The 24,816-nt window shown below is 33.0% G+C and overlaps 2 protein-coding genes across 2 annotated transcripts; one reads left to right on the forward strand and one right to left on the reverse strand.

Annotated features, from left to right (window-relative positions):
• Positions 1-934: 934 nt before the first annotated feature.
• On the forward strand, positions 935-4,712 carry LOC8262107. Its single transcript, XM_002517913.4, has 6 exons — positions 935-2,063; positions 2,181-2,401; positions 2,654-2,876; positions 3,440-3,525; positions 3,808-3,899; positions 4,025-4,712. Exons 1-6 carry the CDS (start codon positions 1,962-1,964, stop codon positions 4,264-4,266), a joined length of 966 nt encoding a protein of 321 aa, XP_002517959.2. The 5' UTR covers positions 935-1,961; the 3' UTR covers positions 4,267-4,712.
• A 6,806-nt stretch (positions 4,713-11,518) lies between these two features.
• Positions 11,519-14,079, reverse strand: LOC8262106 ((R,S)-reticuline 7-O-methyltransferase). Its single transcript, XM_002517912.4, has 3 exons — positions 13,802-14,079; positions 12,199-12,788; positions 11,519-11,974 (listed from the first exon to the last, which is right to left on the reverse strand). Exons 1-3 carry the CDS (start codon positions 13,965-13,967, stop codon positions 11,675-11,677), a joined length of 1,056 nt encoding a protein of 351 aa, XP_002517958.1. The 5' UTR covers positions 13,968-14,079; the 3' UTR covers positions 11,519-11,674.
• Positions 14,080-24,816: the final 10,737 nt, after the last annotated feature.

Here is a 24,816-nt window from a genome sequence, read left to right on the forward strand (position 1 = left end):
AGACCTTTTCATTTATCTATAACAACTGCCAGACAAAACACCAGCATTTTCCTATTCTATTTATATTAATATTCTTATAATAATTAATTATGATATTAGTAGCTTGCAATTTTTAGCATTGAGATTTGAGCGATCCATATTAATAAATTTTCGATTTTAATTGTCCCTGAAAAATATAATCTACCAAAAAAAACAAAACACTATTAATTAAAGATAATAGTAAATTAAATTAATGGATAAGGCCATAGTTAAAACTCAAACTTATCCATTAATGCTACTTTAGTTTGGGTGGTATGTTAGTGTCATCAATATTGGTTCAGTTAAATAAGAGTTTAATTTTCAAACATGTCATTATCTTTTTTACTTTTTATTGCAAATTTCTCAAAATTAATCTCCACTCACCAATCAGATATTTATTTTTGTGGGTCTGTTTAATATTTTTTTTTTCTTTCTATAATCATAAAAAGCAGAACTGATTTATACCTAAAAGCTCATTCTCAAAAATAAAATTAAAAAGATTAAAAGCTGAGGTTAATGCTAAGCTGGCTTTGTTAGTATTGGACTAATCTTCTATATTACAACACATACTAATAAAATGATATCCAAATATTGAGCGAATTAAAAGCATATTAGAGATAATTAATAATAAAAATCATAGAAATATGCATGCTGAGATCAGTCGGATTAAATTCTTAAAGACTGTAGAAAGTAATAAATAATAATCTCTCAGTTTATTAATTGAAGGGTTCAAAGCCATGGACCCAGTACCCATTAAAATCCACCTCACTGCATTACAATTACTAACAAAAATCATCAAAGAAATTAAAGAAAGAAAAGCAACAAGACCCAAAAAGAAAAGGGAAAAAAAGAAATGTGACTATGAAATACACAAGAGAGAGAGACAGATGAGTGTTTATAAATATTTTTGAGTGGGTATCAATATTCTTCCCTTTTAAAAAAAAAAAAAAAAACAGAAACTGCTTATTTGATCTTTCTAGAAACCAAAACCAAAAGCTCTGTTTTTGTTCTAAATCTTGATGCTTTTATTTTCTTTTGTTTTTCTTCACTGGGGTATTCTGTTTGTTTCTTGGATATAGCTCTGTTTTTTTTTTCTTGGAAAGTTGATTCCTTTTATCATTTTTCTGTTAAAAAAATAAAGAATTGTAGTTCTGATTTCCACGCTAGAAATTCTTCCACTAAATATCCAATCTTTAGCACAGCAACTGTGGATTTCTGTTGAAAAGACAATAGAAAGGAAAACAAAGAAGAAAAGAGAGTTTCTATTGCATTTCTTGATTTTCTTGGAGCTTTATTTGCCTTCAGATGTCTGTTTTGCTTTGTGGGTTTTCTTGATTTAACTTCAAGAATTAACGTTGAATTTTGATTTCTTGAATACTGATCAAAGCAGATGATTAGTGGAGGGAAATATTGAGTTTTCTTTAAGTTTAGAGCACAAGAAGAAAGAAAGGAAAAGCTTAAAACAGAGTAGAAGCAAGAAACAGCACATCACTTTCTTTCTTTGAATTGATTTTCTTTTCTCCGGAAATTGCAGCAATCACTGGTTTTGCTGGATTTTGACATCATTGCTAATTTTACCAGCCAAAGACTTTATCTTTCAAACAGAGAGATAAAAAAAAAAAAAAAAGATAATTTCTTTATTTTGAGTTTTTAATTTTATATATAATTTAGCTGTCCAAACGTCAAAAAATAGAAGTCTCCTTGCATTTCTGTTTCTCCTCGTCACTTGTTTTCTTTTATTTTCTTTCTTTTCCATCTCTAATAAGGAAATCAAATCCCGATAATTTCTCTTTTCTCTCTCTCTCTCTCTCTTCTTTCTCTTTCTCTGCTTTCCTCTGTTTATTTTTTTGTTTCTTTTCTTTTCTGGGTTGGGAGGGAAACTTATATTTCTCTCCTTTCTTTCTCCCCTTCTCTCTGTATATCTCTATCTCTCTCTGTATCATATGAAAAGAAACATGATCTTTGACAAGGGGTCAGCGCAATCAAACCTTGATTGTTTCCTTCATTGCACAACCCCATTAGTCCCATCTCAATTCCTTCCAAAGGTGTGTTTTTTTTTTTTCTTGTTAAATTTTCTTTGTTTGGTTTCCTAATTTATGATATTCTGTTTCTTGGGTTGTTTTTTATTCTTATGTTGTGTTCCGTGTGTTTCTTGATTGCAGACAGAGATTAGGAATTTGAACCGTTTATGGCACCCATGGGAAAGAGATACAGTTGAATATTTTACATTGGGTGATCTTTGGAATTGTTTTGATGAATGGAGTGCTTATGGTGCCGGTGTTCCTATTGCTTTGAATAATGGTGAAACTTTAGTTCAGTACTATGTTCCTTATCTCTCTGCCATCCAAATTTTCACTAGCAATTCCTCTCTCAATGGTTTCAGGTGCCTGTACAGCCTTTTCTTGATTGAATGAAATTGCAATTACCTTGATAATTTTTTCTTGAATTTTTTTTTTTTTTGATTTTTGATTATGAATTGCACACCATTGATGTTCATTTGCAGATTGGGCATAGATTTTATGAATTTTTCAAATATTGCCAAGAAACGAACTTATTGATGGCTTATGTAATTTTGAGGGTTTATTTGTGGTTGTTGTATTGAAGAAAGTAACATTGGAATGGTTGTTTTTTGTAGGGACGAGATTGAATCTGGTGATGGCGAGACCAGGGATTCATTTAGTGATTCTTGCAGTGATGAGAGTGAGAGTGATAAATTATGGAGGTGGGATGGATGCTCTTCTGAGGAAGGAGGATTTGAGCAAGACAACCATTGGCGTCTCAATGATCGATTAGGCCACCTATATTTTCAGTATTTTGAGAGATCAACTCCTTATGGAAGAGTTCCTTTGATGGATAAGGTACCATTGTTGGTTTATTTTATTATAATTTTTTTTTTTCTAGTCTTTAACAATTACTTGGAGTTTTTCAATTTGATGTTGGTATACTTTCATTAGCTTGTCATCTGCCTTGTTTTGCCAAGATTTTGTCCAGTATAAAATAAAAGATTGATAGGATTGGAGATAACATCTATAGTTTGGTCAAGAATCTATCTAAATTCTTTTCATGATAGGCATTTGATAAAGATAAATGAAACTTTTGACTTTTGAACAAGGAATTACTTGCTTTTTTATTTATAGTTTGTAAAATATATGTGTTTGATGTGTAATCACTTCTATATGATATACTCGATTCATCCTTTTCCATTTTTAATTTCATTATAATAACTTATGAGCATATTTTCTTGCATTTGATCCGATATTGTCTTGTAACTTTTACTGTTGTTTGGAAGAAGAATCCTTGAGATCATTTAGCAAATTGATACAGTATATTGTGACCATATTTACATCAAATTCCATATGTTCCCTTTTTAGTATTAAAGTAATGGGATTCTATTAACACTTTCTTGGAATTTTACTTTTAGATTAATGGATTGGCTGAAAGATACCCAGGCTTGATGTCATTGCGCAGTGTGGATCTTTCGCCAGCTAGTTGGATGGCTGTGGCTTGGTTTGTCTCTCTCTCTCCCTTCATACACAGTCAAATATAGATGAATTATAATGAAACGAAGTTAGTATATAAAAATGCATGATATCCAACATTTCACATGGTGTATTTTTGTTCTGCTGTTCAGTTCTGTAGTAGATATTTTATAGCCTTGCATGTAGCCTCTTAATAAGAGTTACATACCTTTTATAGTTATTGTTTATTTTCACAAACATGTGCATCTTTATATTAATTCAGAAGGCATACATAGCAACAATGAATTCTTTGCTGTCAATTTATATTCAGGTACCCTATCTATCACATTCCCATGGGAAGAACCATAAAGGACTTGTCAACATGCTTCCTCACATACCATACCCTCTCTTCATCTTTTCAAGGTGCTCTTGTCGCTTCAATTTGCTGTATTCACTTTCTTTTTCACCTTTATTAAATTATATGCTTATACCCACCAACAATATTTGGTTCTTATATCGTATGTATGTATTTTTGCTGGTCTATTCAGATATGGATCTAGATGATGACATTGATAGTCCTGAAAGGAAACGAAAGGAAGGGGAAAGCATCTCTCTGCCCCCATTTGGTTTAGCCACTTACAAGATGCAAGGAAATGTATGGATCTCAGGAAATTGTGGCCGGGACCAAGAGAGGCTGGTTTCACTTTTTAGCGTGGCAGATTCATGGCTAAAGCAACTGAGGGTCCAGCACCATGACTTCAATTACTTCATGGGAATTAGGCGTGGCTAAAACCACTGCTTTTCAAAATTGCACTTTTGAAATCCCATGATAATATTTGATCACTAAAATCCTCTTTTTTTGTTGGATTTTTTGGTTTCGTGCTCGAGAGTCAGGGGGGCCGTGATGTGTGAAGATTGTACTTGGTTGTCTTTATGATCGAGCTTCCCGTATAAGCTTTTCTTAGGAGCTAATTCATGTATCTCAGTTTGATCATCAAAGAGGGCACGTGAGATGAGAATTTAACCCTCTTTTTTTTTTTTTTTTTCCTGCTCTTTTCAAGTGGTTAATGGAGCCTGTGTAGAGTGAGGGATGAAGTCTCAGAGAGAGAGAAAGAGAGAGAGATAGAGAGAGCGAGTGCTCTTTAACTCTGAAACCTTTTCTAGAATGTGTAAATTCCTGTTGAACATAATGGAACCAGTGGAAATGAGGAAAGAATTGATGGCTTTTGCGAATTATTTTCCATTTGATGGTTTCTTTCATTTCTTATATGTGGAAATTCGATCTACTTGGTTCGATTCGTCTACTTTAGTTAGTAGCTTACAGCATGTGGAGAACTTAAAGAACCTAACAAAAGAAAGAATTTTAGGATGCTTCATGCCCAAACAGATGATGGAGTTCCTGGATAAGTCTAAAACCATGTTAAGAAAAGTGGGTCCTTTTTTGCTGATAATGTCATTGGTTTTGGTCGCATCAACTATCAGTTGGGTTCCTTTCCTTTTTCTATTTAGGTAGGAATACAATTGACGTCCCACTATGATTCTGTATTTGACTTCTCCTACTTCCAATTTCCAACACTAATCTAAACACTCATGGCCAGTGGCCTAGTGCATGCTTCTGTGTGCTGGCGTAGTACTAGAAAGCTCATAGAGTCTGTTGGTTGGTTGATCAATGATCACTGAGTTAATAATTGTTAGGACGCTAATTCAGCTGTGCTTGGCTAATCAATCAGTAGTGACCTGCTCCTGGGCTACTAGTTTTATCATGGCCATGCCTGTCTTGTATTCTATACCTCCTTTTTTACTTTTCTTCAGAATTTCTCGACTTAAAAAAAGAAAAGAAAGGAAAAATAATTGAGTAGGGCATGATCAACTAGAACAAGTTCTTGCTGATTTATTAGGTTTTTGGGATTTTAAGGGTTACAGTTGTTTATAGGTGGGAATGGGAATAGGAATATTCATGCTCATTGTATGGTGGTGGTGAGCTTGTCAGATTCTTCAAGGCATATGCAGGTGAATATTAGATGAAATTCCCACTCAGAATTGTAGCATTTGCTTCTATCAAGGCACGTTATTAGAGCTCCTTTGCTAATCAATAATTGGCAATGGCATCCCTCACGCCTTCCTTTACCTTTTCTTTTATTTTATTTTTATAACACGTTAAAAAGTGTCTCAACTTTATTTTTATCCATATTACAGACCTTTTTTAGTAGAAATTACCAAATATAGATTGAATTCAAAAACATCTCGTAAATTAATATTTAAAAATAGGGAGATGACAGAAAAATAAAGAAATTGCATAAAAGGAAGCCTCAAATCTTGTCCAATCTCATGCCTTCTTGGCTTCTCCAACTTCTTTGATTCTTAAACTTTGTGTGTTCTTTAATTATAGCATCAAGTGTAAAAAATGACTGTATAAATTGTCAGGTGGTGAAATACAAGTCACAACTTAATAAAGCAAAATAAAAGAATAAAAGCTCAATAAAACAAATACAAAATATTTAATAATATTAATGTTGGAAAATCAGCATCAGTAATTCAGATTTCTACTAAAATTGCCAAATTAGAATAAACTTATCTACTCCAAGGTAATGGTAGATAGAGATAATCAGGAATATCATTTATCTTGTCTTATTTATTTATTTTCTTTTATCTAATAAAATTCAGAACTTTCTTTTCATAAGAAGCCGGATTCTCATTAGCAATTCTTCCACAGATAATTCAATCAAATAGAAAACCGTTTGCATTCTTTAGATATGTTTAAGAGAGGTGAGTGAACTGACCAATAGAATTAGGTTTGCTGAAAATGAAAATCTTATTGATATTTCAAGTGCACATGGATACTTATCTACAAAACCTTTTGAAGCACAAATATAAACCTTTTTTTTAAAAAAAAAAAAAAAAAGGAAAAACATAAATGGGTACGTAAATGGAAGTGAGTAGGTATACACAGGTTTTCTTTCAATTCCTGAACTACTACTGTCCGAGAAAGAACACAAATGTCTAGTGTGGACAAAGATTTATTGGTATCAAACCCGTGCCATGGCACATGGACATGCTTCTAGTTTTCAGAACAGACAACAACTGCATTCCCATTTATTTATCCTAAAAAATTCAACGAGTACACGGGTGGTGTCGAATTTAAGTCTTAAATAGCTGTGTATTTTAGTACAATCAGCATGTTATTCAGTTTGAGTTTGAGATTGGTCCTTCTGCCATGGAAACCCATCACCGTAAAATCTTATCCAAATAGCATTTTTTAATTCCCAAAACAATACTAAAATTTATCCCAGAAAGTGTAGCCATCAGTCCGCCGATACATTTCATAGAGAAAAATAACAAAGGTTTTACCAACCCAACCTCACTTATAGTGTTGATATGGGTCTTAAATTTAGGTCATAAGTGGCATGGATAAATTGGTCGTATGCCATTTATTTATCAATTACATTCAATGTCAATGCATTGTATTTGATAATAATAATCAAGGAGATGTAATGTGCTAATTAATTGATTTTAAAGAATTGATACACAAAAGAAGAGCAACACGTTTTCTGTCTTCCAAATTAGGCAAGTTTTTTTTTTTTCTTCAAGCAAATCTGTTATTAAATGAGAGGAGAGATTCTTTTTCAGGGCATCCTCCAGTTAGATCACTGCCTATAAATTATATTATCAGCCAATGGAACCCATTATTACAGGAGGTGGGATTAGAATAAGAACAGAAGAAGCAATACCTAAACTATACAATGCTTGGAATAGCAATAATGCAAGAATCACTTCCATTTTTGTTTATCCTTACAACTAATGAAATTTATAATCATTACTTAAACATGTGGATACATTACAAGAGCATGAGGCTTAATTTAAAGATTAAATGAACTAAGTTCAAAAAGTGATATATTAACAAAGTCGAGCTGTAGCTCATACACAATCCAGAATAGTCTTCATAATGCACAACTCAAAGAAGCATTGTCATAGTGCGCCACTAGCAAATGGCTTATATGCAGCTTTTGGAACTCTCTAAAGTCTTAACGTGTAATGTGAATATGGCGAAATCAGGATGTTCGAAATTAAGGGGGGCAAAAGCAAGTACTAAAAATATTTCTTTTTTTGTTAAAAAAGTTAAAAATAATCAAGAGGTGGATTTAGTCACCATCATGCCCAATCATCATTCCCAATCAAGAGAAATCAAAATACATAGTTTTTAGAATATATGTATAGAAGGGATGGATGAAAAAACCTTATTGTCTACCTCTAAAAACAATGCCTTGCAGAGAAATGATTTCAAAGCTTAAGTATATACTTCAAGATCTTCAACCTTAACAAGATTCAAATATTTTAAAATAAAGATTTGCTGGCATCTAACAAAAACCCTACAACAAGAAAGAGACCTGAATCTCCATATCAACAACAATTCTTAGGCAAGAATATTTTTTCCACTTGCAATTAATGCTTAATAAGTAATTACGTATGTTCTTGGTCACCTTCAATTAATCCTTTATTCTATCTACATAATCAGAACAGAGTTCTCACGACTTCATCTGTGGGCCCGTAACCGGCACTAGAGAATGGGTAGGCATAAGGCTACCGAATTCCATAGTAAGCCTAACACTCATTAACTCAATTAAATCTCATCTCATTTTACTAATGTCATAATTATCTTAACATTTAAATTTTACATAATTAATTCGGTCTGCTAGAAGAATTAGACGATACAGAAAATTACAACTGATACACCTACTATTTCCATTGCAGAGAATCTAAAATTTTACAAATTAACATGACAAATCAAATACACTACCTGATGATGAAGGAGTCGGGTTACTAGATAAAGGTCGCGGGAAGACTAACAGTCACAGATCTGAAAAACAATAAAATTGAGATTATCAGTCTCGAGAGTGAGCTAAAATCATATATCTAAAAATAGTTGCAAACACCTCAATAATACATTTATTTAATTTGAAATAAGTACTAAGTCATGCAAAAATTAAACGTGTCATGTCATGCTTGAATAAAATAATTTTCACACACAACGACGGAGTACTTCAGTAGAACCCTAATCCCAACACTAACATCTTGATCAACCTCAATACTGACATCTTGACTAGCCTCAACTTTAACATCCCGACTAATCTCATTCCAACAGGATTAACGTTTAGAGAGCGAAGCTTGACCAGGGTCCTTAACTCCAGTCCGGTCACTTAATATTCACTATCAGCCTTAGCCTTTCGGCTCTCTTATTCCAATAAGACTGGCGCCCAGAGAGCAATGCTCGACCAGGGACCTTTACTACGATAACCACACTCTACTAAGCCCAGAGAGCGATGCTCGACCATGGCAAGTCCTAATCTTTTCTTTTTAAATTTACCTATTTACCCCTTTCCATCACTCTCAGATTTATACCAGAACACTCATCAAACTCTTATATTCTACTGCCGTTCCATCCCGAGTCATCATGCAATGACAAAATCAATGATAAAGAAAGAACATACATGAATAGTAATTAAAAAGCATAATACATATATGAATAATAATTAAATTAATAATTAAACTTGCAATAAAATAATCACGATAGAAAATTAAAAATTTATGTATGACACGTGCATAACTGATGTATGACTTTAACTCACTGCTTTGGCGACCTCCTAGCTCTGCTCCGATGCCTCGGGTGGATCAAGCCGAACTGACAGATCATCTAATCACGGAAGATAATTAATTAAAAACGAAACAACTGACCATTAACCATAGGTCCAGATTCTTAGGACTGACTGTCTAAGAATCTCGACTCGGGTAAATTTTACCGAAAATTCGGTAGAACCTCCCCTAAAGCACGAATGTTTACCCTCCGTAAAACGGGTCCAGGACCTGTTAGAAAAACACTTCAAATATCCAACAAATTAATACAACGGGAGTCGGGTTCCGAAGACTTCACTAATTTTCCGACTCTGCCACACAGCACAAAAATCACGACTACGGCAGGCAGTCCGACAAACTATTATTTTAACACACAAATATTTTTCAATACATAACACAATTCAATGTACACATAATTAAATCAAAGAATTCTAAAATCAACGGGCCAAAAAAAATTACTGAGACGCTTGATCGCTCGGTCGACTCGCTTCCAACTGCCGGAGTTCGATCGACGATCTGAACTCACCATCAGACTCAAAACGACGTGCTGATGACGATCTTCACTTTCGATTTCCAATCCAACCCTCGATCATTCAGAGAGATTTACCGACGATCTCGGCCGTCGATTTGCAAACGGAGTCCAATCGCCACGAAACCGGTGCCATTGCGAAGCTTGAGCTGAGGGGAGTCTGGATATGTCCTCCGATCGTCCATAGCTCGCCGGAGCTCGCCTAGAAAAGCCCGAAAACGCCGCTACCCCCTATTTTTCACTTCGCCGGATCTTGCAATTCCGGCAGCCTCAAAGGGTGGCGAAGATCGGAAAAGAAAGCCTCGGAGTTGCTGCTCATTTTAAGCTTAGGATCGCCGACAACGGCTGCCAGAAACACCACGAACGACGGCAAGAAGAATTCTGCCGACACAAGCTTTCTCTCTGCTGGCGGCGGTCGACCCCAGACGGACTCTGCCGCCTTCCCCTCTCTCTCTCTTTTCGGCGATCCCGACGCCCCTTCTCTCTCCTTCCCTTCTTCCCCGATTTCTTTTCTTCTTTCTCCTTCTCCATATCGACTTCTGGTCCTTGAAGTTTCCTTGCTTACCTTTGGGTTCCTCAACTTTTTCAATTACTGCAATTTTGTCCAACAAAAATTTCAATTAACCCCAAAACTTTTCTTTAGCTTTTCAATTGAACCCCTAACTATTTAATTTGGGCTAACTTAGAATTATTGAAAATATAATTACATATATATCCTTACTTTTAAATATAAAATTACCGAAAAGCCCATACCGACATATTTAATAACAAAAATACCAGACATATAAATTTCCATTAAAACCGCATAATAATAAGATTACAATCTTAATCCTTATCTCAAAATAAATTTTCAAATTAGTCCTAACACACAATTAAATTAAATAATCAATTTGATAAATGTTTTCCAACTTAAAATTTAATACCACTAGCTAATTAAAATACCAATTTCTCCAAAATTCTTTTATAAAAACACCCTTTACAAATTCTTCCATAATTCTCCAATATATATTTTATTTATATAAATATGCATTTGGAGGAAATTTCGAATAACAAAAAATATAATTTATTTCTTAAATGATTTACTTAATTAATTTCTTAAAAATCAAATTAATTGGATATAGAAAATAACTCATTTATTTATCTAATATTAAAATTTTTATTAATCATTTTCAAATTAAATAAAATAAAAATAAAATAAAATTAATTTAAATAAAAAATTTATTTATTAATTATTATTAATAAAATTATTATTAAAAATAATTTCCGGATATTACAAGAGTTACAGCAGAAATGTGAACAGAATGAAACATCACGGAATAACTTTGTTTGAACTAAAAACCCACCATGAAGCACTCAATTCAGCATTAATTGCTAGCTCATCACAAAACGACGCACCTCCTGCAAGTCATTCACAGAGCCTGGCATCATTATACATGTAGCACGAAAACTTGAAGTAGAAGAGGCACACATAGGCAGTAGGAAAAAAGAAAACTTGGCAAGAAAATGAATTATACAGCACAAGAATGGCGAAGATTATAGCAGAGGGCTCGAACATACACGGAAAGAAAACAAATTCTGCTCTTTCAGCAGAATAGCAAGCTAACAGCGGTTCAGCAAAAAGAGTAATTTCGGTAGCTTTCAGCCAACAGAGAAAGTTCCAAAATTGTGCAGGGAAAAAGACACATCCTTATGCTGGTAGAATCTCAACATCATAATGCTTCCGTATATCCTCATAAATACATAAGAAAAGTGCAGAACAAAAGCAATATTGACCACCACTGAAATCCACTATGTCTGTTAGCCGGTTTATGTTTTCGATTTTGCATGAGCAGTAACTTGGGCTGCCACGCCATTAAAAGTTGATCAGAAAATGTAGAAGCAACTATTGGTGCAATTATTTGATATTGAAATTTGAAACAAAGTACAAAGTTATTCAAGCAATTAACCCAACATTAATTGCTTTTTAGAGAATCAAATACATGGTTCAAGTTCTTTATGGTATATAATTATAGGGAATTATCAATAATATAAGAAGTGCCGTTCACTGTGGATAGGCTTCAATGATAGATGGCAAAGCAGGAATATTGATGATTTTGTAGCGAGGGAATCCTCCTTCCTCCAATAATTTCTTCCATTCAATTTCACTTCTTTCTTTTCCTCCTGTGGTGTGTGCAAACATGAGAAGATCAAACACCAACCCCATATCACCGAATTGATTGTTGCCATCTTCTTGTAGTACTATTTCTACTAAGACCAGCTTTCCTGTTTTCTCAGGTATTGCTTTCCGGCAATTCTTCAAAATTTTTACACAATATTCATCTCCCCAATCATGCAATATCCACTAAAAAAACAGAAAAAGGAAATTAACTGATAAATAAACAAATAATACCATATTTTTTAGTTATTTTATTTAACAATCATGAGCACTTAAAAAGGTTGTAAAGTAATAAAATTTAGTGAGTTATAAGATAATTTAGTTTTAAAAAGAACAATTCGTGTAAAATCTAGTGTACTGATGGTACGTAGAAAACACATCTCAAAGAAAAAAGCTTTCTTGGCACTTACCTTCATGAATATTGCATCAGCATTTGGAATTGATTCAAACATGTTTCCTCCAACATGTGCGATCCCATCAAAGGCTGGAGCAGTAGCCACAACATGTGGTAAATCAAAGTTTAAGGTTTTGATATGGGGGTAGGCTTTAACAATTTCAGCCAAATTTCCACCAGTACCACCTCCTACATCTACCAAAGTTGTAATGGCATCAAATCCATCTTTATATCCTGATAAAACTGCCTTCATCACTATCTTGGCAGTGCAAGCCAAGGCCTGATTAAATATCCTGTTGAATTCAGGATTTTGAGATGCAAAATCCCACATTTCACAGCCATGTGCTTTCTTGAAAGCAATTCCACCTTCTTTAACACATTGGCCTAGGTAATGCCAAGGTGTTACTTGCCAAGGATGGTTTTCCATTATCACCATTGGATGTAGGGTTAAGTCTGAGTCACGTAGCAGCCATCTGGTGTTTTCTGCCAACCCATAAAAAGACTCTCCACCATCTGATGGTTGATGGGCAGTGAAGATGCCTTTACAGACTAGATATCTCATGATCCGTGCAAGGTAGGATATATCAGGAGAAGACGAGTCGATACCTGAAATCTTGGTGATGGCATTTAGGCTCTAATGAAGTCTATATATATATGTTGTTTTCCCTAACTATGTATTTCTTGCACAAAGTAAACATAAAACACAAATTTGTACTATAAATTCAAGTTTTTTTTTTTGTTTGAAAATAGACTTTCTTGTCGACATGTATTAGCTTGAGTGATGTATCGAACTAACTACAGAGTCATATAATTAATATTATTATTTAAGATAATTAAAGAAATTTTAAGTTCAAAGATCATTATTGTCTCAGTTGAAAGCTATGAAACAAGTCTGCGGTAGTTCAAAATTGCTTTTCTTTTTAAGCACAAAGGGAATCGGTAAAATTCGGTTTTTAACACTCGAAAACTCTCTTTATTTTACTAGCTCATTAAAATTGGAACTTATTTTTAGATTTTACGGGAAAAGCTTTTGTATTTTTTAAAGTCCCAAGAATCCAGGCATAAGATCTTTAGTGGCCGACAAAGAAAACAAATAACTTATTTATTCTTAACAGTAACTAACTAACACAAACCAGTGGCCAGTAGGGCTAAGCCTTGGCCTTCCCATGGCTGGTATCCGGTACCCGCTTTTTCCTTTATGTTGCTGTTTTTCTCTTTGTTCTTTTTAAAAAAGTATGATCACTTTATATCTAATTAAAGTTTTATGTTTTCTTTGATGATTATGTAATGGTGACCATGTATGTACTCCTCCAATATCAGGGTATGCATACAGCACATGGTGTTCTCGTCTTCGGTCTTTCCCTACAAGTGAGTAAACTTAGAGGCAGCAAGAAAAGAAAAGAACTGATGATATTTGATATGCTATTCAAGAAAATTTATTAATTTATGTGACAATAACAATTTCTAAGATTTGAATCTGAGACATGCGAGGATTGGGAATCAATTTATATACCTATGAAGTTATATCTGTTGAAATTTCATAGTAAAAAAGTACTGATAAAAAAAGGGCATGAAGAAAATAGGAGAAAGAAAGAGAGAGAGAGAGAGAGAGAGATGACCTGAAGCAATCTGGGACAAAGTGATGGGACGAGCATGGGAGTTAATAATGTCAGGGATGCGAAGCTCAACTGCAGCCTTCAGCACCATTGAGTCTGCAAAGCCAAACATCAGTTTCCATATTTCTAGTTGCCCACTTACCAATTTCTCCGGCTCTAGTGATCCCATTCTTATTCTCTCCCCCAAAGTTGCTCTCTGGAATACATGGATCCTTGCGAGACTAACAGTTATTTATAAGTACATTCACATTTTGCAGCTACATTTTGGGGTGTAATATTTGTTTATATTGTGTTTTTGTACTATTAGGTTTAGGCCAATGGTAAATACATATATTTAAATTGATTGTAAGTTGGGCAAAATTTTAAGTTTGAATCATTTTTTTTATTTATTTAAAAAGAGAAAGTAAAACTATATATATAATATCTCAACATTTTAATTTTTACTTAGTATTTGAATATAAGTTTTTTCAGTTAAATGTTTAAACTTTAAAAATATAACACGTGTCATTTTATTATATGACTTTTTAAAATAAAAAATTTAACACGTATAAAAAGATTATTAAAATTGCTCTAACATGTGTAATTTATTTCTATATTTAAATTTAATTCAAATAAAAATAATCTATGGTGAGTGTCCTTTTGGTGAGTTGACATTGAATGTTAAAGAGTTAGTGGTTTTCTGTTCTGCATTACTTAGTTATTAAATAAAAATGGTTATTAAATTTGCTTATTTAAGGAATGGGTCTATTGCAATAAAGGAAGAGAGAGAAGGAAAATAAGAAAAAAGGAGATGAAAATGAAGTTGTTTTTGTTTTTCTTTTCCTAAATTTTGTACCATGGCCCCTTCTTTTTAAAATTCAGATAGTTAAATGAGTAAATAAATATATAATATGATCACATGAAGACAGAAAAAAGCAAATTAATTTAGAGCAAAAGCTATAGTCATTTAATTAATAAGCATTATATTTTCCATGATTTGACATAAAATAAAAGACAAGAAACAATGGATTTTGCATATACACACATATGCTTAAATTAATTGTTAATATCGTTTTAAAAAATGGGTACATTCAAGAAAGATTGATATTTTACAAGGAAGTGGCAGAATTAGTAAGTGGTGCTTATTTGTGCAGACTATTGTGTCGGTAGATTGGACACCACGTGCCTTACCTACACATTTTCTAATCGAATTTCCTAGCCAACAAATGAAAACCACAAATCCTTACTTTGCCACCAAATTAGTTATTGGGGTAGTAAAAATTGTAATAGGGGTACCACAAACTATGCCTCTAATAGGATCGCTTTTGGTAGAGTTATTATGTGAAAGTGTTAGTGCTGGACAATCAACTTTGACTCGTTTTTATAGTTTACACATTTTTATATTACCTCTTCTTACTATTGTATTTATATTAATGCATTTTTCAATGATATGAAAGAAGATATTTCAGGCTTTTTATAGTTTAGAGAATATAAATTATAAATATTTATAATCAACCATTGATTGCTTTGGGGAGGAAGAATAGTATTTTCTTGCTACAAATATGGATTATTGAAAAGAATAAGATCTATATTTGAATATTTTCTTTCAACTAAAAGCATTTCGAATTGTTGATTCATCGTCCGGTATGAATTAGAATTAATAGTTCATGATCTAACAGATTTTTTTATTTGAATATTCTATTCGGGAGTTATCAGTATTAATTTTATTTTTACATGATGCTAAAAAAATTTTAAAATTTTGCGACTTAGACGCCATTTTAGTCAAAACTTATTAAAATAGATCCATTTTGTAAAATTAAGAACAATATTAGTATTAGTATATTTTCTATATTGATTAAATTAGGTTATATGGCAGCTGAATTGGATTTCACACTAGCATATATGATTAATATAGTATTATGGACCCACTTACACCTCATACGTACTCTAATCAATACGTGTTTACTTTTACTAAATATAGTTAAAAAAAATAACTTAACATAATTAATCTCATCTCTCTCTTTTCAAGCCAAAAGATCTTCTTTCTTCTTCCATGAAGTGAATTTTTTTTTTTTTGTAATTAAAGCAATCTCTTTTGCTTATCTTTACTAATGTTTATAGGAAAAAGAAGATATTTATTAAGGGTAGTAAGTTAAAAAAAGAAAAAAGTAAAGAAGAGGAAAGACCATGGAAGAGAAAGAAAGCTCTGCTTTCCTGGTTGTCATCAATGGTAGATTAAGGATGAGAGGGAGAAGGGAAGATATGAGAATGGCTGAAGGGTGTAGTCATGCTGATGAGTCTATTGGCAGTGACAACATCAGTAAACGACTATAAAAGGCTGTAGAAATTCGAAGGAATCGGAAGCTCTCTAACGGTATGGTTGTGATTGGGATCAAAAGACTCCTTTACTCATGAGCAAAACGTATAAAGGCAAGAGAAATTGATGTAAAAAGAGCAAAGGAACAAAGAAATTGAATATGTTAGGTTTATAGTAAATTAGTGAATTAGGTTTTTGTCTTGAACTTATTTCTAAGGGTGGTTAACTTAGACATCTACTAGCTAGGTTAAAATCTTTAGCTTTTATTTGGGTTAAAGGAGTAACCCAATTTGGTAAGTCTTTTAAATAATATGCTATTATTTTTATTTAGGGCATATTTGGTTCGAATAATCATGCAGCTGGTATCTGATGACCGATGAATGATGACTGATAAATTAAACCATTTAGTAAAATCTTATTAGTGGTTACTGTTAATATGTTAACTCACAATTGAGGGTATAATTTATCGTTAACTATATTATATTATATCATATTATACTCAATGATATAAATTAATAAACTTATAATAATTAAAAATATTTTCTTTATCTCAATTGTATTTATTGTTAACAATATTTATAAAAATTATTTTAAGAGTAAAAATTTAAATTTAAATTCTACTAATAAAAATTTCTAATTTGAAATACAATAATTATAAATATATAAATATTTAACTATTAATAATAATTTTAAAATAATAATTATTAATTATAAAATATAAAAATTTAATTATATAAAATCAATTTAAGGTAAGTTATTATTAATAAGTTTTAATAAGAATAATAGTGTCCAAATAAATAAAAAAATAAAATCATTTATCAGCTAGTAAAAAACAATTCTAAAATAAAGCTCATACAATCAACAACAGATTGAGACTAAATCAGTTATGAGCTGTTGTTTTTTTAAGTTTTTATCAAATACTTTAATATAGTTGTTCAATAAAAAAACAACTATCAGCTGTATTAAATCTCTAAATTAAATACTATTTTATTAAAATGAATAAAAAAAACTGCCATATAATCTAATTTTAACCAAAACAAGAAGTATGCTAACATTGAATCCAATTTTACAAAATAACCTATTTTAATAATTTTTAAAATTTGAGCTAAATTCGCACAAAGTCCCAAAGTTTTAGATTTTTATTACCATTAAGCCATTTTCTTTTTTGTTTTTAAAAAAGATAGAACCATCCATTACAAGAGGAAAGATCATTATAACAAAAGTTGACGTCTCACCCATTGGATTTGAGCATGAGAATCACTATAGAAATTATCAATACAAAGAGCTTTTTTTGGCTAACATATTAGCCACCTAATTAAGAGATCTTACAAACATGAAAGAGATATAATAGAAACTATGAGAAAGATGAAAAATATCATCAATAATGGCATCCATGGAAGAACTGAAATTGCCATTCATACCTTGAATCAACCCTTTAGCATCCCCCTCCACAATGACTTTCGGATAAACCTTTTTGAACAACCTATTCAACAACTCTAAGCCCCATTTCTTCTAGTAACACTGCATCCGAAATGTTAGGAACTATAAATGCAGGCACCACAATCAACCACTTCACCAGTATAAGAGTGAGCAACAAAACTGAAGTCGCTTTGGTTAGACTGCTTTTTAACTATTGCATCAAAGTTTATTTCAAGGAAGCCTCTAAGAGGAGCTTGCTATTGAGAGCCTTATTGTCTGACCTATTGTTAGGATGAGTGGGCACAAAGGAAAGGGCAACAAAAGTAGCGAACAATAAAACCCAATTCGTAGGCAGCCACTTTGTCAATAGCTTGTTGCATTGACCAGGTTTAATTTTTGAAGGCCTTCCACAGTGCCCAAAGAAGGGTCACTGCTAAAGAAAATAATTCATCAGGAAAAGCCAGCAGTGTGGGATGTGGTCCCTGTGAAGGTTCTCTGTATTAAAATTAGAAGGGATAGGAACCAAATACGATGAGCCCGATCACAGTGAAAGAAACAATGCGGTGAAGTCTTCTCTTCATTACATCATAAAAAAGTTGCGTACAATATGACAAATTCTCCAAGAACTCATTCAACTTAACAAGAAACACAAGCCACTTCGAAAGAAATAAATTACAACAAAAAGGGCACAATTTCTTTAATCAAAGTTTTTAATTTGAAGACACACACACATATATGTAGCTTAATTAATGAAAGTTCTTAACTTACTCACATATAGCTTAATTAGGGTTCTTCACTTAATTAATTTAAATTGTTAGATGTTTATATGTAGAATTCAACTTACTTTTTCTTTTAATCACTGAACTTAACTTATCAAAATTGTTATTTCTATGAATATACTTTGCAGATATGATTCTTAATTAGCCAAAGAAAAAAAAAAGCCACATTAACTAAAATATATAATTTCTTGAAGAAGATATTATAGCATTACAATAAATATATTTCAAAAGGACAATTACACAACGTTAAGGTTTGCTCAGTGGCTGTATCAAATTGTACATGCATTTAAAATGAGATGAATATTTGAATGATGTTCGTATATTAATGGGGTTCGGTACAATTAAATATGATTTCTTTTTTCTTTCTAAAAAGGAAATTAAATTAATATGAACTAGATTTATGACAAATTCGGATTGCTTAATTAAAGGGTGGTGGATACCTAATATCCATCCATTATATATTAATTTATGTGATTTGGTTCAGTATTAAAAATTAACTTAAGTTTTCGTGCTTGACTTTAAATACAATATAATTTCCTTCTTTGTGTTAGATACTTGTGAGGTATGAATATCTGTGGGATGGGAATAAATAATGATTATGAAGGATTCTGTCTTTGATTTAGGCGTATAAATAAATATTTGTGGTTTAAAACATATAATTAAGTGACTAAATCCTAATTAAAGGTTGCCATATTTTTATACACAATAATTTGGACAATGATGTTTGTCCTTTGTGATTCACTTAATATTGTATTTCTTCAATTATTGGTGTCGGTTATCAGTTGTTGTGGTTAGAGCTGGTCCTGTATGTACGCAGCTCATTTTCTTAATAAAATATTATGAATCTTTCATTTACAGACAAATAAATAAGAATGTAATTTATCAATGTTAATAAGAATAAATAGAAATAAAAAGTATAAAAATGAAATCTCATGCGAATTGCAGATTTTATATTTATTTTTTTAATTAATTCCATCGATCAATTGCTATTTTAAACTATAAATATTGATTATTTGATCTTAAAACGAGTCAGATTATAAAAATATAAACATAAAAATTATCAGTATTATTATTTTAAATTTATTAAAGTCAATAAATATTTCTGTATTTAAATATTTAAATCTCATAAAAATTGATAAATGATCTAAAATATAGCCGATGTTAATCAAAACTAATTTTCTTTTGATAAAAATTAATAAGAAAAAGAGAGAGAAAAAAAAGTGTGCAGCTCACTCCAAATTACATATCTAATACAACAAAAACAGCTGAGTAATATTTGCATTAGGGTTTAAAATGGCTAAATTTGAATATCATTCTCTTGTGTTAGCCTGTGAAATTTGTTAAGGATCACTCAAACTATAAGAAAGATACAAAATAACTCTGGATTCTGTTACCTACTATACATATATGTCTGTTCTCCATATTATTGTCAGATTGTAGTATGTGTCACCTAAATAGATCATCAATAGGTCCAAAAAGAAAAAAGAAATAAAAATGAATGACAAATATGTAGAAAAAATATGAATCTCATAGAACAAAATCACAGCTAATAATTTGAGAAAATAAAAATAAAGAAAAATAAAATACACAATAGAATACACAGATTTATGTGAAAACCCCTAAATAAATTAGAGTAAAAACCACGAGTAAGGATAGAAGAATTTCACTATAAGAAAATAATAGAAGTTATAATTTCTCTATTTATAAAAAAGAAACATTAAAATTCTCTCTTTATAATAGGAGAAAAATAATTACTTAACTCTCTAATATTTTTCTCTTATTTTTGGAATGAATGAATAACAAAATGAGGCCTCTATTATATAGGCTTGGAAGGTACCTCAAAATTGTTAACTTAGCAAAGTGGGAGAAATAATCCTCAAAATTAATAACTTAGCAATGTGGGAGAGATACAATCCCTAAATATCAACAATCTCTCACTTGAAGATTTGATTGAGGATCAGTCAAATCTTCACACCGTTCTTTCTTCCTTGCCTTTCCATGCTGCTTATGCTTTTATCAAGCCACTAGAGGATTGACACCAAATAAATTTATCAGTGTTAACTGCCTTCGTCAAAAAATCTGTTAGGTTGTCTTTAGTATGAATTTTCTGCATATTCACAGTGCCCTTTTCCACTTTTTCACGAATGAAGTGATTCTGGACTGGTATGTGCTTTGACTTTGAATGAAAAGCTGGATTCCTTGCGAGATGCAATGCACTCTAACTGTCACAGAACAAAGGAATATGCTCTTGTTCGTGTCCGAGTTCCTCCATCATCATTTTCAACCATACTGCTTCCTTACTAGCTTGTGTAGTTGCTACATATTACATTGTTGATGTCTCCACAACCGACTTGAGTTTGATACCCGACTCGCTCATGATGAAGTGTGAACACATACCCTGTAGTAGATTTACTTTTATCAAGATCACCTGCATAATCTGAGTCAACATATCCTCTGATAATAAAGTCTGATCCTCTATAATACAATGCAACATCTGAGGTTCTCCTAACATATCTTAGGATCCTCTTTACAGTATTCCAATGCTCTCTGCCAGGATTCCCCATGTACCGACTTACTACTCCTACTGCATGTGCAATGTCTGGTCGTGTACAAATCATCGCGAATATTAAACTCTCCACTACTGATGCAAACGGTACTCGAGACATTTCCATCCTTCCTTCTTCACTGCTAGGACTCACACTGGAGGATAATTTGAAACTAACAAGAAATTGGGTAGAAGTTGACTTACAATCTTGCATATTGAAACGTCGCAAGACCTTCTTCAAATAATTTTTCTGAGAAAGCTAAATCTTTCTATTATTTCTGTCGCGATGAATTTGCATCCCTAGAATCTTGTTTGCTGGTCCCAAGTCTTTCATTTCAAATTCCCTAGCCAACTGTGCCTTTAGTTCTTCAATATGATCTTTGTTGGGGCCTGCTACCAACATATCATCTACATACAACAGTAAGATAATAAAATCACTTTTACCAAACCTCTTGAAATATGCACAAGGGTCTGCATTAAATCTATTGTATCCAAGGCTCATGATGAAGGAATCAAATCTCTTCTACCAACACCTCGGCGTCTGCTTTAAACCGTATAGAGATTTGTTCAACCTACAAACCAAGTTCCGCTTTTCTTTTTCTTCAAAACCTTATGGCTTGAGCATATAAATTTCTTCCTCAAGATCTCCATGAAGAAAAGCTATTTTCACATCTAGCTGCTCTAGATGTAAGTCAAATGTAGCACACATCGCCAAGACTACTTGAACAATTGTTAATCGAACCACAAGGGAAAATGTTTCGTTGAAGTCAATCCCCTCCTTCTGAGCATATCCTTTCACCACCATTCTTGCACGAAACCGCTCCACTTGATCATCACTATTTCTTTTGATCTTAAAGACCTATTTGTTGCCAATGACCTTTCTTTCTTGTGGTAGTGGCACAAGCTCCCAAGTCTCGTTCTTATGCAGAGCTTCCATCTCTTCTTGTATTGCTGCCATCCAGTGAGATGCATCTGAACTGCTCATTGCTTCTTGGAGAGTTGATGGCTCCCTTTCCTCAGTTAGAAGACAGTATGCGACATTGCTGCTTATATCATAATCTTTCTGCCAGGTTGGTGTAAATTTTATATGTTTTCCTTTTCCAAGTTCTGACTCTTCAGACTCGGTTGGCTCTTCGAACTAGACTGGTTCTTCCTCTTTGTGCTATGGTGCTGCTTTAGAAGAATCTTCTTTTGTAGACTTTCTTTCCATCTGTATAGTTGTAGTCTCTGAATTTTCTTTTGAAGTGCTATCATCTTCTCCCTTCAATTTATCTTCTAAGAAGATTACATCCATGCTGATTATAACCTTGTGGGCAGTGGGATCCCACAGGCGATACCCCTTCACACCATCAGTATATCCCAAGAACAACACTTCTTGAATTTTGGATCCAGCTTTGTAGTTTCTTGGGTATTATACATCACATATACAAGACTTCCAAATATATGGAGGTTTGAATAATCAACTGGCTTCTCAGTCCACATCTCCAGCGGTGTCTTTTGATCAATTGCTGTAGATGGAGACCGGTTAATCACATAACAAAGTGTTAATCGCCCGAAATGCCTTATTCAGGCTTGCAGCTCCCAACATTGCTCTAGTTCTTTCTAATAGAGTTCTGTTCATCGGCTCTGCCACTCCATTTTGTTGAGGAGTGTATGCCGTAGTGAATTGCCTCTTGATGCCTTCTGGCTTGCAAAAGCTATCAAATTCATTACCTGTGTATTCTCCTCCATTATCTGTCCTCAAACACTTGATCTTATTGCTTGAATCAAGTTCAACTTGCGCTTTGTAAGTTCTGAAAACTGCAAATACATCTCCCTTGCTCTTGAAAGGATACACCCAACATCTCCTAGAGTAATCATCGATGAAGGACACAAAGTACTTAGCTCCTCCTAGTGATGAAATTGGTGCTTGCCATACATCAGAGTGAACTAATTCTAGAACATCCTTGCTTCTAGAATTGGATGTATTAAACTGTAGTCGATGCTGCTTGCTTGTTATGCAATGCTAACAAAAGGGTAATGACACCTTTGTGAGACCAGGAAGTAGATTTTTCTCAGCAAGAACCTTCATGCCTTGTTCAGACATATGTCCAAGCTTCTGATGTGACACCATTGCAGATCTCTCGCTCGAACTACTTGAAGCAACAAATGCTTCTGCTTCATGCACAGTCTCTCCCAAAAATATATACAAATTAGTAATCATTTTTTCTCCTTTCATAATTACAAGCGCTCCTCGGCTAATCTTCATGATTCCTTTCTGAACTTTGATGATGCAATTAAGATCATCCAGCTGTCCCAGAGATAACAAATTCTTCTTCAGACCTTCCACATATCGCACTCCTTGAATAGTGCGGACTGTACCGTCGTGCATCTTCAACCTGATAGTTCCAATGCCTATGATCTTTATGGCATTATCTTCATAACTATACACAGATCCTCCTAAGATAGGTTCATAATGATGGAACCATTCTCTTCGAGAGGTCATGTGATAAGTTGCTCATGAGTCAAGAAGCCATACATCAGCAAATCTCTTCCTGCTCTCAGTTGATATTGCTGCTTCACATCACAATACATTTCCAACATCCGAAGTACATGCCATATTTTCTTGAGGATTGGAATTCTTCAGACTCCAAAAATCCTTCTTCAGGTGACCTTTCTTACTACAATGGTAGCATTTATAATTCTTCTTACTTTTTGATTTTGATCTACCATGATTGTGACTCCCATTTGGACCACATTCTGTTGATCTCCCTCTCATCACCATCAAAGCTTCCACCTGTTGTGAACCTGCCTGCTTCTCTTCCTTGTTCCTTCGCCGATTTTCTTCTTCAAGAATAGCGGCTGCTATATCATCAAAGACTAGAATTTCGATAATAATATTATTTATCTAACTGATGATGAGTTGATCATACGAATCAGGTAGACTTTGGAGTAGAAGTTGTGCACCTTCTTGTGATTCTATTTTATAGCCCAAAGATGTGAGTTGAGAAAATAGAGTATTCAAGACATTAAGGTGCTCTGTCACTGAAGTAGATTCTGACATTCTTAAGGTGTAAAGTTTCCTCTTAAAGAAAATTTTGTTGTGTAATGACTTGACCTCATACAGTATAGTGAGGTGGTCCTAAATCTCCTTTACCGTTTTCTTTTCTTCTATACTGGACAAGATCCCATCTGCAAGTGCCAGATGAAGGTTTGCAATAGCATTCCCATCCATCTCGTTCCATTTATTATCATCTGTGAGTGTTGTCGGTCGTTCACTGATAGCTGCAAGACAATTGTCTTTTCTCAATACAGCCTTTATCTTTAATTTCCACAATGAGAAATTACTCCCGTTGAACTTTTCAATCTCAAATTTTGCCGCCATTGCTTCTATCACAAACGGTGTCTTTTAGCTTGTAAAATGAACCGCAGTAATGAACACAACTCACTAGGCAAGTTTCCAGGAAAGACTGGAGGGTTACAAGCGGACCTCTTAAATACCAATCTCCTTAGAGAGAACCTTCCCTAAATTGGAAGTTTTCTTACTACTCCACACAAGCTCTTTTGCACCAAAGAAACCTCAAAACCCTTTTCTGATATGAAAGATCAGACTGAGCTGCAACCACAAAATTTTAAGGAATTTCTTGCTAACCAAGCTCTGATACCAATTGTAGAAAAAATATGAACCTGATAGAGTAAAATCACAGCTAATAATTTGAGAAAATAAAGATAAAGAAAAATAAAATACACAATAGAACACACAGATTTACATGGAAAACTCCTAAACAAATTAGAGTAAAAACCACAGACAATGATAAAAGAATTTTACTATAAGAAAATAATAGGAGTTACAATCTCTCTATTTATAAAGGAGAAAATATTAAAATTCTCTCTTTATAATAGGAGAAAAATAATTGCTTAACTCTCTAATATTTTTCTCTTATTTTTGGAATGAATGAATAACAAAGTGAGACCTCTGTTATATAGGCTTGGAAGGTAC

Source organism: Ricinus communis, chromosome 7, assembly GCF_019578655.1.
Source record: "Ricinus communis isolate WT05 ecotype wild-type chromosome 7, ASM1957865v1, whole genome shotgun sequence".
NCBI lineage: Eukaryota > Viridiplantae > Streptophyta > Magnoliopsida > Malpighiales > Euphorbiaceae > Ricinus > Ricinus communis.

What these genes read in the sequence shown, in the direction of transcription:
- LOC8262107 (XM_002517913.4), top strand. Translation starts at nt 1,962, where the DNA reads ATGAAAAGAAACATGATCTTTGACAAGGGGTCAGCGCAATCAAACCTT. An exon ending in CATCTCAATTCCTTCCAAAG is followed by an intron (nt 2,064 to 2,180) that starts GTGTGTTTTTTT and finishes TCTTGATTGCAG; the next exon opens with ACAGAGATTAGGAATTTGAA. An exon ending in CCTCTCTTCATCTTTTCAAG is followed by an intron (nt 3,900 to 4,024) that starts GTGCTCTTGTCG and finishes TGGTCTATTCAG; the next exon opens with ATATGGATCTAGATGATGAC.
- LOC8262106 (XM_002517912.4), bottom strand. Translation starts at nt 13,967, where the DNA reads ATGGGATCACTAGAGCCGGAGAAATTGGTAAGTGGGCAACTAGAAATA. An exon ending in TTTGTCCCAGATTGCTTCAG is followed by an intron (nt 12,789 to 13,801) that starts GTCATCTCTCTC and finishes CCAAGATTTCAG; the next exon opens with GTATCGACTCGTCTTCTCCT. An exon ending in CTGATGCAATATTCATGAAG is followed by an intron (nt 11,975 to 12,198) that starts GTAAGTGCCAAG and finishes CTGTTTTTTTAG; the next exon opens with TGGATATTGCATGATTGGGG.